Below are 17808 nucleotides of genomic sequence, written 5' to 3'. Positions count from 1 at the left end.
ATTTGCCTATCATACGCAGACAGCTCACTCCGAGATGCAATCGTTTGTCCTTTTGGAGTGCCCTTGGTGCCTGGGATTCATCCTGAAAGGAACTCCAAGAAAATGTCAGAATATGTGGATGCCTCAATTAAGATTACATCTTTGATATTCTGAGTGACTGCTGACTTCACTAACAGAGTAAAGTAGACACAGCCAAAGGATTTTCTGTATTCATAATCTGCAAGTTGTCCTTTTCTTTTGATCGTGGATGTCTACAAAGTTGTATTAATTTCAATGTATTACCAAAAAAATTGATGCAAGCCTGCTGCAAATTCAGTACCATAACAGACCAAGCTTTCAGACCATAGAAAAAAGATGCATTTTACTTTTTTTTTTTTTTTAAAACGTACCACAAAAGTTGATGAATTACCTAGAATCACTTCCTCATCATGAAGTGTTTGGCACAACTGTTTTCACAGCTGGGAAAAAAAGCACTGTTTACTTAAGACAAGTTGCCTTAGGTGAAAATGAAGTGGATGAGATCAGATCTGCAGTCTCTGTGCATGCAGCTAAGTGATGACCCTGTTTTTACAGCTATTCAAAGCAGGATTTAGCCAATATTGATGTGGGAGAAAACAGTGGAGAAATCATCATTACTACTTACCTCCACAGCATGCCTGTAGTCTGAACACTCCACATATTTTCTTAAGGCATCAGTGAAAGGATGTAATACAAGACAAACGCCAAGAAAAAAAAATGTAACAGATTTAAAAAAAATCACAAATAGAACAGAGACAGGTTAAAAACAAAACCAAAAGCCACTTGTTTCTGACAATACAAGAAATGAAAGGTTCAAAATCAAGTTATCATGTAAGCAGGTTTAAAAACAAATAATACTGTTAAAACAAAAACTTTTCTTTGCACAGCTGAAAGATGGAATTCATTCCCATAGGGCATATTTTAGGAGCCACAAGAACAAATAAATTAGGACTAAAACAAATGAATAGCAGTAGGGCCTACTGCATACCTGGCTCAAACTAGCTTGAAACGTCACTAAAAGGTTGCTGGACAGGCTAACCTAAAGCAAAATCTATGCACAAGTCTTTCGTGTATATTCTTTCCTATGCATCCACAACTGTTTAAAACAAGAAGATGATTACAGGTCAGACAGGTTTGTGATTTGCCTTGTAAGAGCACGTTACATTTTTATGTAACACCACAATAAGATAAAAGAATATGGTTTAAATATCACCTCTGAGTTGGATTAGCCAATCTTACTTACCTGTTATTGCTAAGAGAGTTGTTGAGAAAAACTGAGAAATTGCAGGTTGTAGGATTGTTCCAAAACTGTCCATTTTGCAATGGCAAAGCACTAAGCTTAATGGAATACTACTCTCTTCCATTTAAAGCGCGACAAGATTTTTATATCAATTAACTGAACAAGAATTTATTCTGAATTGGATTAAACTGTAAAGTACTGAATACTCCAAAAATGAAGTGAACAGCATTCACATTATTAGCATTTAATACAACAAGAGCATTTAAAAGGAACTAAAACCATAGGTTTCATTTCCAAGAACTGACAGTAACATCTAACATACCAACGCATGAAAATATTTCATAAAGCACTGCACAAGCTCAAATAGTATTACTGAATTTTGATCTTATTACACTCTTCATTCACATCATTTATCAAAATTTGTGGTTGTTGTTTTAAAATATAGAAATTTACCAGCAATATGAAGTCACCCAGATATTATTATATAGATAATTGCTGCAGTGATGTTGGGAAGGACATCACTGAAGAGGGAAAAAATGGTGGTTCAAGAGGGCATGAAAATCTCCCAGTACCAGTTGGATATTGCCAACTATTTACTTACTGATGGGAATGAAGTAGTCACAGGTTGAAAACTGAAGTGGTGATGAGCCAAGTGTCTTATCAACTTAACAGTAAAGAAGAGCCTAAGAAAGAGAACTGCCCAGGTGACTAAGCCAACAGCTTTTGCATCCCAGAGGGCTCTTCTGGAAACTCAGGCTACTCTTTGAGCTCTGCATTTGTTTGTTATCAGATTACAGAGCAGTAAAGATTACAATTCTCCAGCTATCATACAAAATACGTATACGTATTACCAATAAAAATAAAAATATGCAGCACTGGCTGATCTCTACAGATGACAAAATACAAAGCCAATAAATACAGTTCTAAGGCACATATTATTTGCTGCCCTACAGACAATAAGTACTGCGTGGTAAAGGTTTTTTGTTTGTTCTTAAAGGACACGTATGTTACTAAGAACTACTAAAAGCCTGACATTTCTTACTGGATACACTAGAAAACAAACAGGCTTTGATATCTTCTACATTCCTCTTCCTTTTAGATCTCAATTTCTTAAAGTGTTGGATCAAACAAACCTGTATGAAATGCACAAACTCGTATTAGTCGTTCAGATCAAGTATCCCATTATGTGGTGTGTATACATACTACACATAGTATACAAACTTACAATTGCATTTTAAATGTATAATTTTTAAAACTACATTAGCATTGGCTTGCACCAGCAACTTTTGTCTCTGAACAGTCATTCTTAGCTTCTCTTTTCACTGCAATGTCTCATCTCTCATGTTCTCAAGGGATGGAGTTCCTGTTAAGCATGCTCTTATGTAAACCAAAGTAGGGAAGTAAATCCATTAAGTTTAAAACCACACTCCTGAAATTCCTAAATATTCAGTATTTGTGTCTGACCTTCCCGGGATTTGGGATTTAACTGCCTAAGTTTAGTGAACTGTAGCTGTCCAAAACAAGCCTGGTTTTCAATGATAACAACCATAACCACAGACTGCAAGCTAAAATACCACAGTCACCTTAAGAAAAAAATCAGGGGAGTCTATTTGATTAAAAATCTCCTTTATCACACATGTAACTGAAAACAGTCTCTCTCTGCAAAGACAGACATTTGCAATGCTCTAAGGGCAACCCGTTAACGACGAGGCACAAGTACTATTTCCAAGACATTTCTCCTCTCACATGTGATTATCAGTCTGGGAGATGACAGACTTTGAAAAGCATGGATGCTAAAAGTAACATTTTTAAATGGAAAAGAAACCCTATTCTTTATCCAATGTATAATACTATGCTATACCCTAGAAAGATCATAGTTACTAACACTTAAACTATTATTTCCTAGAAAAGTAGGATGAGAAAGTTCTTGCAAACAAAATCCGAACATGCTTCTCAACTTCTTAGGGCTGACAATGCAGAAGTGCATTAACAGAAAGACAATGCATTAAATTATAAAATGAGTGAAGTCCAGAACTGTGTGCTAAGAGACTGGGTCACATAAAATTCTCCCTTCAGAATTTTATTTTTGCAGGTGAACCTAATTTTGAGATCCCAGTTTTGCTACTTTTAGAAGTGTGAAGACTCCATTTAAGCAGAGTATCCCCATGATGGGACTCACAAGCCTGCCCAATTTTGGAGTATTAAAAACATTACTGCCTTTCAACCTTATAACTCTCCTCTGTTTCTAGCTCTGTAGCAAAAATGAAGTGAAATAGAGAATTGCAAATAGAGAATTGCAGAGCAGACAAAGCTGTTTCTTTGTGTATATGCTGAACTTGCTATGGCAGCTATTTCCTTCATGGTATAGTAAGGCTTCATAGCCCCCTGTATCTGTCAGCCAAGATTTCACTAGAAAACTGTAGCACTGTAAGCTCTCAATACACACAACAGTTGATACAAGCCATAGGAAGTGAAAGGACCAACAGACTGAAGATCCTCTTTGTGGTACTGGGCACATTTCTCTGAAGGCAGAGATCAACTGTAATCTAATGCAAACTGCACTCAATTTCTACACTAAAAGCAAATGTTCTGCAGAACCACTGCTATCTGTCTCAGACCACACCCCAAACTGTTGTCCAGTCATTCAACACAGAATTTGTGTGTAGGAAACCAATGCATGAATAAGACACACAAGAGGGCCAATGCAAAAGGATGCATGCTGGCCAGTCTCATGAAGAGCTGCTGTGTACTTTACACTGGTGCTGCCACTCGAGAACAATCCAGTAAGGTCACGATGGGGGCACACTTTGAATAACTGACTAAAAAATACAAAAAACAACCCATCAGGTGACTTTGTTGTTGCATGCCAGGGTCAAATCCTTCCATTTGGGTATCTTAAGGCAGGAAGAAGTATGAATTCCAACGCACCTAATCACAGGCCTAGTAACCTGCGTATGCAGTATGTCTCTCCTGCAAAGAGAAGAGCTGTGGAAGTAAAAGAGGCGCTTGCTTCTGAGGGTCTACAGCAAGAGCTTTGTACTTCTTAGAAGTTTTGGAGTTCATCTGAATCCATAGTACATAATATGATCCAGTCAGGATACTTTATTGTCCCAGCTTCCGATGCTGCAGTTACTTCTTGGGTTTCTCTAAGATGTTCAGGAACTTCCCCCGAGTCATTTCTCTAGCTGAAACCACAAGGGAGGAAAAAAAAGATTAATATTGAAAGAAATCCAAGAAACCCAAACAGAGTTGTATATTTTACAGTATTTAACCAGAGGGTAAGAAAATCATTTAATTATGCTTCTACTAAGAATAAGGACTTGCTTTATTTAAATGAAAGGTAAATATATCTGCATTACAGCCCAATTTCCTGACAATCTAGAAATGCAGGCAAGGCCTGAAACTTTTCTAAACTCAGCAATAACTCCCAAAGGCTTCCTTGTTACATAAAATCTCAGCTTTCTATTCCTACTGCATTATTCTCTAGCAGATTCCACTTCTGTCTCTATTACCATCCATCTCTGAATGGTATAATCCACATCTCCGTCACTCTGTCTCAAAGTAATTGTTCCTGGATGTTATAATCTCATCAGAGATTATGGAACTCTCTCCATTTCAGGATTACTGGTCCCTGGATGCAACGATCTCCAACAGAAATCACACAGCATTCTCTCTCAGTAGTGTCAATCCCTGGGTACAGTAATATAACAGGGTTTATATTCCCCCCAACAGAGTTCATCCATGGATGGTGTAATAAACTAAAGTTTATAGAGCTTTGGTCTTCTCACTCTCTCTGCATTGTCATTCCTTCGATGTTTAATACAGCAAGGCAAGGTTTATACATCTCTCTTGGCACCATCAATCTCTGGTAGCTGTATTACATAGGGTTTACAAAGCCACTTTCCTGCATGAGATGCTTCTGACTTGTGAACACAAGCTCACAAACTGGCAAAGCAACCCACATACCATCTTTGTCTTACAACTCAATGCAATGCATCAAGGACAGCACAATTAGTGACAAGAGTCCTGGAGAGAGACAATTTCCCCACTGGAGCTTTCCATCATTTCTTTTACGTAAAAGTGTGAGCTTCGTGCTGGACTGACAGCCATCAAAACATGGATGTTTTTATTCACAGGATTGATGAGAGCACGCACATCTCCCCGTGCCTAACCTAGAGAGACTCTGAAAGGCAGAGATGGGAATTAATTTCCCATTTTCTCCATTCAATTCCTGACCTCTCTACTGAGAGGAACAACAGCAATGACAATTAGCATAAAAAAACATGAGGTGAGTGTGTTGCTGATGTTAACTTTTTACTCAGTATTACTTGTTATCTATTTGAATAGAACTGAAATATAATAAGTGTTTGTTTAGCTTAAAATACTTGAATATTCACCATCAGGTAAAGGTATTTTGTTACTTTAGCTATAAAGGTTAGAAATGGTGTCTTGAAACCTATTCTTTACGTTATTACATTCCAATTTAGAAACTCAAATTATAGCATGAGGTGCAGACATGTAAAACAGTATTGTTACAAAGTGCCTGGCACACTGAGACATTCAGAGGCTACAAAGCCCATCGCCACAAGTGGAACATGCCCCACACAGCTACTGCAGCTCACTGTGTTATTCACGTGGTTCACGCCACCAGCTGTGAGTTTTATCATTTAGGATCCACTCTCAAACCTGCTTCTGAATCAGCGTGAGCTACCACAAATGTCATTTACTCCTTTGTATCTTTACCTCCCTGCCTGCAAGATAGTCTATGTCTTTCAGTGTTATTGAAGAGACACACCGGTAGAAGGCGCTGAGAAGGGCAGCAAACAGACTGCTATATTGTCAAGAACTAAGTTGTCTAGCACAAAGAATGTGATTAAATAAAAATGCAAGTTTCTGAATGTGTCAGGTAGGAAAATGTTTTCACCAACAGTTCTAAGACATCTCCCCGCCTTGCACCAGCAACAGTGCATGGTTTTGAAGCACTTCTTATGGAGAAAGCACAAAGCTGAACTACTGCTGATTGAGCAGAAAGTTTTCCTGAGTGCAAGTCCCATATAGGAGATATACGAATACATGACAATTCTGTTCCCTAAAGAGGCTGCACCCTATAAATCAGGCAGAGAGCATAGACTCCTTCTGTGCGCTGAGCAAAATTACTGTGGGTTGGGGGTTGCTCCAGAACACGTGCCCTCCTGTTCACTTGTCATCTGAGATGTTAACATTTCTGATTAATTCACAGACCTCTCATTTTATTCTTCATTCCTTTATCCTTGCTATCCTGTTCTGCTGCAGCTTAAAGATTCTTACCGACCTGCTACAATAATCACCGCCCGCTTCCCCCCCCAACCTGGTGAAATTGTTTAGCGATGCCAACCGCGCTTTTAATTTGCAAGACATCAGACACAGAGGTAATTTATACCAACATCTGTTCATTTCTGACTTCTGAAACAAACTCGCACATGCTGCTACAAAATCCCATTAGGAGCAGGAGACAGCCTTCTGCTATTCTGTATTCCTCTTCTCCTCACATACTCAGCCTTGCAACAGGGCTTTATTTTTAAAGATATGATGCCAAACAGAAAGAAAGGACCTTACATCTTTGTATATGTATGAAGACGGCCAGGAAATAACATCCTCATACCACAAACAAATCCCAGCCAAGCTAAGGGCAACTTTCCACGAACACTGACAATCTTGTTTTCCCTGCTTCAGCTGCTTCTCTTGTCTGCCCAGGGATCACAGTTCAATGTATTCCTCGTAAACACAGGCCAAATACATATTACACGGTGCTGTGTTCAAACGCCTTGGCTATTCCTTCCCCTTTGTTCCTCTCAGATCTGCACTGAAGTGTCTTCAGCTTGGGTTTCGCACAGAAAAGCCTCAAATATTAAACTGACTCTGCTGCTCAGCATTGCTTCTGATGAATGAATTCTTAGAAACAGGAATCATTTCCAACTGGGCCTTTTGGAGCTTGCTAGAAAAAGAAAGAGCTTGTGAAGTAAGACACCATCACCCACATTCTAAATACCAACACAGACTGGGACAACAAAACCCATCTTAAGCCACTACCCAAGGGACCAGTAGAAGCATGCTGTATGGCAGATAGAGGTGGACTTTTTAATTACAAGTTTGGACAGAACTGTAGTAAAAACCTTAGGGATTTTTCTTTAATATGGTTGCTTAAACTACAGACTTGTAGTGGAAAAAGGGCTTGAGCACAGGTTTCATCGCACTAGGAGACAGCTACTACAGAGGCTGTGCAGCACGAAGCAGAATCATGAATCTCTGTGTCAAGAGACAATTTACAGCCTTGCCTTAGCAGTGCATCTACTACAATAGAAAATCAACAATGGATATGATAGCAATAGCTTGGATACAAATTAATCTCACATAGTAGGGACGAAGGAGAGGGCACTGAAGACCATAGAAAAAAAATGCTAAGATGTTATCAGCACTGGTTACAATGGAAGTCGAGCGCTTGAATTGACTCTCAAAAAGATAACTATTGTAAAATGGTTTCAGGCTGTTACAACTAATAGAGAATGCTGTGCCCTGTGAGTTAAGTTTGCTGCTGGGGAGAAGCAGATCTCAGGAACAGGTATTGGACAGTAAAGTCTGAGGCTGAAAGGAGGAGAGATTTCTACTTGATAGGGGAACAGAATAAGGTTTAATATAATCTCTTCTTTAGAACTTCAATCCTTCAATCCTGCATTTAGCCTTGTTGCCTGGGGTCCTTTTCTAGTACAACTGCCCTCAAGCTGTTTCTTCGCAGTAAATTTTGTGGTTGCTAGTTGAAAAGAGTCAGTAGTACAGATTGATTTCCTACAAGTGAGGAGATGAGGGATTACCAAAAGCAGTCTTGGTTAACAAGATTGGGTGCAGATCTCCTGCGAGAGCAGCCCACTCTGCCAGTGCTTTGCATCCTTTCACTATGACATATGGGTTTCATTACACAAAGATTTTCCTGATTTTAACTTGGAAGCGATTATACTGAAAACTCAGAGTTATCTTTACATCTGTAGCAATTTAAAGGTTAAGTAACTTTTAATCAAATGACAAGAACTCAACATTTTTTTTCCTCCACTGATAATGAAATCTGCTGTTCCATATATTCCTTCATGACAATTTAATAAGAAGAAAAAACAATGCACTGGAGATCTGGGCCCAGTCTGATTGCTTCCCATAAAAAGCCTTCTCATACATACAGCAGCACAGGACAAGCTGTGTCATAAGGTTTGGAGAGCCAGGAAATAATGGGAGGATTTACTGCTATAAAGTCAGCAACAAAAATAGTGACTTATATAAGAAACTTTCATCTAGGAGAATCCCTAAGCAACACACATACATACACATGTTCTTAATATAGCATATACTTAAATACAGAAGTGAAGACTTGGTGAAAAGACTAAAAACAAAATGTGAGACAAACTATATTTATAATCATAATCACACTTTCCACTGCTTACTGCCTCTGGGCGTATCTCAAAACAAAGCCTTTGAGCATCTCCAAATCAAAGATATTTTAAAATGAAGTCAGCCCTCAAAAGATGCACTTCTCTGTCTCTTGGGCAATTTTGACTGGAGTTCTCCTCCAACCTGAAAACATAACCGTGTTCATATCTCAATGCCTTGCTACTAAAAAAAAACCCAGACGTACAATTAATGTCACGTGAACATAACATGTTTTAAGCCCTGTAGTATCACACTTCAAATGCTACATTCTTGACTACCAAAATGTTATTTGGGGCACTGTCATAATTTGTTAGCTGCTCAATTAAAATATTCCCCTCATTCAGTTCCATGCAGTTGTACTTATAATAGTTAAGGGACTTGACATTCAACATGGATTCCTCTAAAGTATCAATCATGCATTTTCAAACTGCTGTGTCTTAGCACTACAGAGACAACAAAACTAAGAGGCCTTATTTGTGAAGAGCTATCAGTGTAAATTACCAGTTCAGGGAAAAGAACATGAACTGCAGAAAGACAGCAGAACGCAAGTCTAGGTTAACTCCTCTGTCACAAGGGTATAAAGCTGCAGCAATTATTTCTTTTGTCCTTTAACACAATGTTAGGATAAGAGGACAATTATTTTTCCTAGTTGGCAGGATAGACAAAAAGGCACATAGAAGGATTCTGCCCAGGAGTTAATGTGGGATTCTTGCTTCCGAGACTTGTGAGAGCAAACAGCAAAGCCAAGTAACTTTCAACCTTTATTGCATTTGGAAGGGAAATAAAGTCCCTCACCAAGGTGAAGGCAAAAAGGTATTCTAAAAACAGTAATAAACAAGTTAAGATTGACATTAGTGATAAACAGCTCTTTGAAGATATTGAGGTCTACATCGGTCAAAACTAAGAGAATATTATTAGCCAACTAACATAATCCAAACTTCTGCCATCAGAGAAAGTGATCCACAGAGATCTCCATCTCCAAGTCATTTCTGACTCCCAGGCTCAACGCACACACATGCAGGAAAACCAGACCCCTAGAAACCAACCACCAACCATGCCTTCTCCAATTACTTTGCTAACTTCATAATATTCCCGAGACATATGGTGATTTAATTCCCATCTTACAGATGGGGTCACGTCTCGACAAGAAGTGAGGCACAGATGTATACAAAAGAAGTCAGCAACAGTGCAAGAATTTGGGCTCCGAAAGATGAGTTCTGTCAAGACTTGCTACAGTATTTTGAAATATGAACATCATCCTTGGTACAAAGCATTACTTCCTTCCCTGGGTGAACAAGATGGCAGAATCTATCCTCACTTCAGCTCCAAGACAGTCTAGCATAACTTGTCTGGAAAACTAAGGAAGGAGGGCTTGCAGAAAGCCTGCTTTGAACCAAAGCAGGTAAAGCACATACATTTCTCCTCCCAGTATGCAATGAAAGCAGTTATCTCTGAAAGAGGTAAACAGCAGAGACTTACAAAGTTCCAATCTGCTGGAACAGTTCAGTGAATACTGCCCACAGCACAGGTGTTCAACCTTTCAGCTTGTCTGGGCCACACTGAGCAAAGAGGAATTGCCTTGGGTTGCATAAACATAGGCAGTTCTGAAAACAATGCCTGTTTTATCACCATCAATTATAGCAGATACAAAGAGCACAATAACACTATTTAATAGAGCAAATTCTCAGCTACACAACTATTTTTCAATCACCACAACCATCACCACTGTGTATTCTTGCCAGCTATGAACATGAGCCTACATGTATCACTCTTGAAAAATCAGCACCAGCAGAGGTGACCCATTGATGCTGTCATCACCACTGCCGTAATGCACCACCACCACTTTGCTGTGCTTGTGTCCCCTGTGTCATGCACAGTCCCACATCAGGTGCCATTCTGCCAGACTGCCACTCTCCTGACATCTGTTGCACAGCAACAGAATATAACAGGATATTGGTGGAAGCGTTCAACCTCTACTGATGTACCGCCAACATCTGCCTCTGACATCATGGGCTAACATAATAAAACAGGAGGCATTACTTTTGGAGCAGCTTCATAAAATATACAATATAGTTATTACGTAAGAAACAAAACATTCTAGTATTTAGGGTTTTGTTTTTTTTTTTAATAGCAGACAAAAAACGAACAACAAAAACATAAAACTAGCGGGATACTTGCCTTCACTTTCATGAAACCAATGCATCAGCCTGGAATGATGGCAGCAGCTGCAATTTTTTAGTGAAGTTTCAAGGGGCTCATTGGAAATTTTTGATGAAATTTTACTCCTCCTATACTTGATCCTTGACAACTGTTCACAAAACGCACATACTGCCAAAACTGGTGACATAAACAAGGCATGACTGCGAAGTGAGGGATATTTCTCTCTACTAAGATAGGTCTTATCAAAGTCTGGTAAAGAGACACGGTCAAATTTTTGAGTTGAATACCTGATTGCAAATCTACAAATTCCATTTGAAAGTTCACAGGTGATATATTTATATCAACTGAAAACGAAGTTGCAAATATAAATTGATTTTTTGTTGCAATCTTGAAGACTACTCTAAAATTCCTATATCAAAAAACGAAAGCATTGGTTTTTTTTTGTTTTTTTTGTTTTTTTGTTTTTTTTTTTTGCTGTTAACAGGACTGTGTTCAGGCAGTGTATCAAAATGCACACAATTGTTAGCAGTAACTTAAGTTAGCACTGCACTGAGTCCTGCCCACAGCCTGGTTTCAGCCCAGGTATTGCCAGTTACGTGCTGTTAGGTGGTTGTTGTGAGCAGTGCATGCACATCTGAGGTTGGGCCAGGCCACACGCAGCCCGTGGATTGGACATGGCTGGACTAGAGCCTTAAGAAGTGGAGTCAAACTCCTTTCTTGAACCACAAAATCCCGATGAGACCTCTTTTCATCTCCATTCTTTCCACTCACAGTAGCGGTCTTTTATCCTATGCTTGCTGAGATTGCAGAGCTCCTTCAGAATTCTCCTCCTGGGTGATAACAGATTTATTGCATGCAGATTGAGATTTTCTCGAATATGCCATTGTTGGTACCAATAAGCAATAAAATTATACACCCTCCCACCCCTCCTCAAAAAAAAAAAAAAAAAATCCTTTACAACGTAATTGCCTTGTTTCCTTAATCAGATTTCCCCACCTTGCAAGGCAGCACCATTTTGTTTGTACTCAGTTGCAAACAATGATGTGTAAAGGGCTATGAATGCCAAAAACCACAGCGCTCATTCACACACAGACAGGCAAAGCAAGCCAATGAAAATATTTAAAGCAAGGGTCAGCAACATCCCTGCTAATGTCTAAAGAGCTTCTAAACTTACGTTCCAGGTCACAAACATTGGGATGTGAGGATATTTTGTCCCAGGCAACCTACATATTAAACAGTACTCCTACAGCACCTCCCGCTTGCAGGAACTGGACACAGCCAACATCCTGTGAGGCCAAAGACCTGATCCCTTTGACCCCCAAAGCAGGGAAAGAGTTACATCTTCCCACTGCGAAGCCAATAAAAACCTCTTGATTATAATTTAGATAAGAGCCACTGGATTGAATAATAATGTCTGAAACTCCCCTGGCTGTTTCACCTTGAGACGTCCATCACTGGGTTAAACATGATGCTAATTGCATTTGGATTGATTAATTTCTCTCACTCCTGTCTATTCGAATAATGCTTAACAAAATAATCACAGCACCCAGAGCCAAATCTTCTCAGTCAAAGGAATGAAGCCATCAGAACCAGCAGAGATGAAAGAAATGAAGATGACCCGTAATTACTGCTACGGTGATATCATTACCATATTATAGAAAATGAGAGTACGTGGGGGGAGAGGGGGCTGTGATTATTATTTATTTTTTAATGGAACCTCACATCCCAAGCATACAGATCTGACACACTGGAGCATACAGAAATACAGAGCTAAAAAAAAATATTGTGCATTAAGTTGCATATAACACAGCAAGCATCGTGGCTGCAGATGCATCATGTGTCTTGTACTGCGAGCTGTTTGCTCACTGTTTTTTTCACTGCAGTAATACTCTGCATATGACTAACACAGACATTTAAGATGCCTCCCTTCCCAAAAGGAGGCTCAAGCATGTGCAACAGAACTCACCCATAACCTCTGCCTTTTAATAACATTGCAAGACATCTTACTTTGAAGGCTGGCATTCTAATTTTTAAACCACAAGACCTAAATCTTACTCCTAAATGCTGATTCCTATCTGAAAGCAGTTACAAATTCTGTCACCAGGCACTGTAGGTCACTTTCAACTATTCATTATGCTGGCTCTGTACAGATATCAAATGCATCAAGTCTGGAAGAATTTAAGCTAGAATTCAAAACCAAAATAAAATTTGTAACATCCAAAAGGAAGGCCTTCTGTTCCCTTTATTCTCCAAGATACACTCCCAGAGCCCCTCTCATTTGAGAAACAAATAGCTTGGCAATTGTATAAGATCTTCAGACACCTGTGCACGGCAATTCTAATTGTGGTTTATACAGTTCACTTCTCTCCATGCTGGTTACGTCTGCCCCCTAGTCTCAGACTGAAGACACAAAACCTCCACACAACTAGCAGCTTAAAATATTTACTCTGGAATAAAGCCAAAGTCAAATACACATGCACAAAAAATTCACATGCCAAAAGTGTCAAGACCTAAGACCAGGCACTGACTCATGAAGCTAATTACTGAAAAAATGATGTTCAAGTATTTTGTAAGGCTTAAAGGAATAAATTCCTACTGTCTTTAATACTAGAATGTAACTTGAAAGCTAACTGTACGTAGAAGTTGATGAAACTGTCAAGTGTACTTGAAGAAGACTTTACTAGTTTAAGTTACTCCTTCAACAGATGCAGGTGGTCAAAACTTTGTCAAGCAAGTCCCACAGATGTTGGAATCAAACACTGGGATAGAAAAAAAGAGCAACAAAAAGCACACTACCCTAAAGTTTTCTAACTGCTTGTATCAAAAAGTAAAACAATCTCTTCATGCCTTTCCCACATTTGCAGAGGACCAAGAAAGCCTGAATCATCAGACATTCTCACCACACTATCTGAAGCAGTAATCTTCATTATCTAATAACACACAGAAATTAGATCAAATCTGTTTGCTCAATAACTCTTGAGAATAAAACAAAGGGAGAAATAAGGTGGAGAGGTCTGCACCGAATATATGCATGCAGCTAGGCATGAGATGTTTCTAAAGGTGAACAAGTACTTCTCAGAAGGCATGCAGGCAGAAGCAATGTCTGAATTCCCATAAAACAGAGCATCATGATGCAGCCTCCCTTGCCTACGGAGGCAGCTGGTATTTAACAGCTGAGAGCAAAGCAGGTGAATCTTGAAAGTCACTATTTTTTTCAAGTCTTATCAGTGACCAGGGCATGCAGGCCATGGAAAAATCTGAGCCCAGAGCCAATAGAAACAAAGGGATTAAGAGTTATTAGGAGTAGAGAGAGAATTACATATTTACAGAACAGTTACTGAAAAATAATCGTGTAATGATTATGTAAGTCTCTATACTCATTTTGGCTAATAATGTTGAGATACATGTAGCATGGTTATGCAAGTCAGGACAAATAAATCCACCCAGAACACAACTTGGCATACCTTACAGAGAGGCCCACAGGTCTGTTCCAAGATCAGTACAGCTTCTTTCACCTCCATAGGAGGAAACAAGACTGACAGCAGATCATCTAGGTAACTGAGCACTGAAGCAAAACTGAACTTTTAAATTCAACTTCTGTCAACAATCTTCATAACATGTATCTGGAGAAAAGAAGCTCACACCAGGATATTCTATATTTATTTGTTCAGAGATATGTCTTTATTTTAGAAATCAAAATAAATTTAAGTGTTTTCTAATTGCAAGATTTCTTATTGAACCATTTTACCATGTAGATAAGTGCTGCTCTTGGTGTAACAAATTACCAACACTGAAGGCTTCCACAAGAAGATTCATGCTTTTTTATGACTGAGCAGTACTATTTCATTTACACATTAAGTAAATTAAGATTAATGTTCTCATTGGTAAAACAACAGAAGACTTCTGCAATTTCCAGAAATCCAAGTAAGAAGTCTGTAAGAACAAATACAAGGAAAACACTGGAAGCTGTGCTCCTAGGCAAAAATTAAAACTCAGGAAAGCAGAATTATGGAAGAGCAGCAATACACTGTTTGTAGGCTCTAGGCACAGAAGAAAAGCTCTACAGTCACCTCTGTCTAATTCTTTCCTCCACATGAATCAAAGACATTTACTTTAATTACTTCTCTTATCCATATCTTCCTTTTTCACAGTATATTCACTGCTTGCTTTAGCCCAGCTGCTTTTCAGTTTTCTACTGACTCATTTCATGCTCTCTGCTGGCCATAAGCTTCTTCCCCTGGCAACAACACCCTGAGCTCAGGAATATCTGAAAGTCCAGAACAGGATCCAGGAAATTCAAAACCTTTTTTTTTTTTTTTACCAACTCCAAGCTAGTCACAAGACATCCCAGGAAGTGAACTGATTTAGAAATGTTATACACATTTTGCACAAAAATCTTCACCCTTCTAGTCCCCATGTTGTTCGTTTAAGAAAACCTTGAATTGGATTTGAAGAAAAGAAATACCGAGGTATCAATATGCTGATTCCTCCCAAGTACAGTAGCCAGAGGAAATTTGAGTTGTCACTTCTCACTGGACAAGATCTACTGAATGTAGCAGAGTTAGCTTTCATACTCTTTAGCTTCCATAAATCCTTTCATGTTTATTCACAATTCATGCATGCCACCATTCTGAGGCCATGTCTACCATTATTTCCTTACAAAACCTCCATAACAGCTATAGCAGACTAGTGTTCCTCATCCATTTCTGGAAACCAAAACCAATTGTGTTGCAGCAAAGTAACAGTGAAAACACCTAGAAGACAGCTCAGAAAAGTAAAGCAGAAGAAAGTGGTGATTGCCATGATAATTCATAATTTTACTGACTGGTGTGATTACTCTGATGACTGAGGGAAAACCATAAGCTAGAAGAACCCAGAGGGCTCCATGGTCCAGTGACAATGGGGCTAGAAGACATATTTGAAGGCAGAAAAAGGAATAGATTACGTGTAAGTAAAAAGCTGAACTCACTTCAGTTCACCAGCATTTCATGCCAGGGCATGAAGGACACCACTGGATGTCCAGTGATAGCCAAATACTGGCAGACAATCACTACTAGCTATGGTTGTAATAACAGATGCATATGCAATCTTACATTTATTTCCATAGCACTACCTACCTGTTTGATACTGTTTCTTAACATTGAGTCCTCCACACAGCCACTGCTTTCCTTCAAAGAAGTCTGATTATCAGTCAGAAATCCCAGAGAGAGGGAAGGAATGGCTTCTTTTCTCCAAGTTTGAAATACACACATTAGCAGACAGAAATTGTAAACATTGTTTAATTTTAATATCTCATTTCAAGTCTGCCAGGTACTCAGCATGAAAAGTGAAAGTGTTGAGGTAATCCACAAAACTATCAGATGAAAAACCAAATGGCACCTTGGCCCACTATCCAGAAAAATCCATCACCCAGCCCTTTTCTGTTGGGATTTGTGCTGAATGACGTCTTCTGCAAGTTGACACAGGACTCATGCTAGAAACTAATTGTTATCATCATCATCTCCCCAGGAGAAAAAAACAGGCTGAATGATTTTTAAATTATATGCTCTGATAAGACACAGGCTCCTGACTCCCTGTGCACCAGTGCCATGCAGGCCACCTGCTCTATTGAGCTGCCACTGGGGATACCCTCAAAATGGTTTAATAATAAAAGATCTCTCTAGAGATGTAACTCAAAGCATGCTCTGAATGTACATACTGTATCACTGACTGAAATCTTGTAAATAAAATCCTATCAACAGATAGGATCTAAGATCAGTCTCTAGAAAAGTGTAATACAGTATATTGTGGAAATTTCCTATCAGATGCAAATCTGTCATGCTGCAGTAAAAAAAAATGTAAATGAACACTTCAGCTGATAGAGCAGGGCAGATCAGTGATTGACCCAGTCAGATATCCTGTCTCACTGTACCTATGATCAGAAGCACCAAAGAAAAAAGGGACCATTACTATGAAAACAAATGGAATAATCAGCTCCGAAAGATTCCTCCTCTTCCCAAGTGCTTGTTCTGTAGTCTGAAGCAGCTAATGTTTCACAGTTCATTTTATAGTTTATTCTGATATAACAAGAAATCATCAATTTAATTGCTGGATTGTTTTTCAATAGCTGTTCAGTACATGGTCCAAAAAGAATCTCTTTATGGCAGATAGTTCCACATCAAACAATTCATTGTGCAAGAAAAAAAATCCTCTTCACTTCTTTTCATATGACTGGCTTCCATTATTTTTTCTGGATTCTACCCTTCTTATTCATTTTAGGGCTGGGAATCAATACGATTTTTCAATTTACCTCCTAAATTGAAGAGATGTAAAATAACCAGCAATTTCTTAAAAAAAAAAATCAGATGTCTGCTTTTTTCCCCCTTCATAGTCTCATGAGGAAATCTCTTGATTTCTAAGGAGCTCTCTAGAGAAGAATGCTGTATTTCACACTATCTTGAAACTGTTCCTGACAAAAGACTGCCTGAAATGACCCAGAGTATCTGAAATTCTAGGAGCTAGAATAAGAACCTCTTACTTCCTTGGAACAGATTACAAAGCCTTATTCAGAAAGGAGAGAAGAAACTGCAAACAATTACTAACATCATGCAGAAGAGGTGGGAAACAGCACAGCAATCTGAAGTGCCTCAAGCATGAAGCCACCCACCTAGCTACTATGTTGGGAACTGTGCTTACACTTGGCTGCTCTGGGCCATTCCAAGAGCTCAGAAGGCCTGAGAGGTATATGCAAAACAGGAATAAAAGCTGCTACAACATTTACCAGCTGCATGCAAACTCCGATTCCATCTTGTAACTTGTTCCCTGCTAAGGTCAGATAGGCTTGTCATGAGCATTCTGTTGAACAGCAAGTTTCTAGTTTAGAAACATCAAATCTTATTTTAAAAATAATATGCAGAATATCAGAAAAACTTAGTAAAAATATTTCTATCAAAGTACAA

The 17808-nt window shown here is 38.9% G+C and overlaps 1 protein-coding gene across 1 annotated transcript in view; it reads right to left on the bottom strand.

Annotated features, from left to right (window-relative positions):
* Positions 1–3545: 3545 nt before the first annotated feature.
* Positions 3546–17808, bottom strand: part of LIN52 (lin-52 DREAM MuvB core complex component) — a 38676-nt gene continuing 24413 nt past the window's right edge. Inside the window, exon 6 of the mRNA XM_052694158.1 lies at positions 3546–4443. Within this exon, the coding sequence (XP_052550118.1) occupies positions 4388–4443 (56 nt within the window). The 3' untranslated portion in view covers positions 3546–4387. The remainder of the gene's footprint in view (positions 4444–17808) is intronic.

The sequence above is a fragment of the Tympanuchus pallidicinctus genome, unplaced genomic scaffold (assembly GCF_026119805.1).
Source record: "Tympanuchus pallidicinctus isolate F22 unplaced genomic scaffold, pur_lepc_1.0 scaffold3, whole genome shotgun sequence".
NCBI lineage: Eukaryota > Metazoa > Chordata > Aves > Galliformes > Phasianidae > Tympanuchus > Tympanuchus pallidicinctus.
This window is presented reverse-complemented; position numbering and strand designations above follow the sequence as displayed.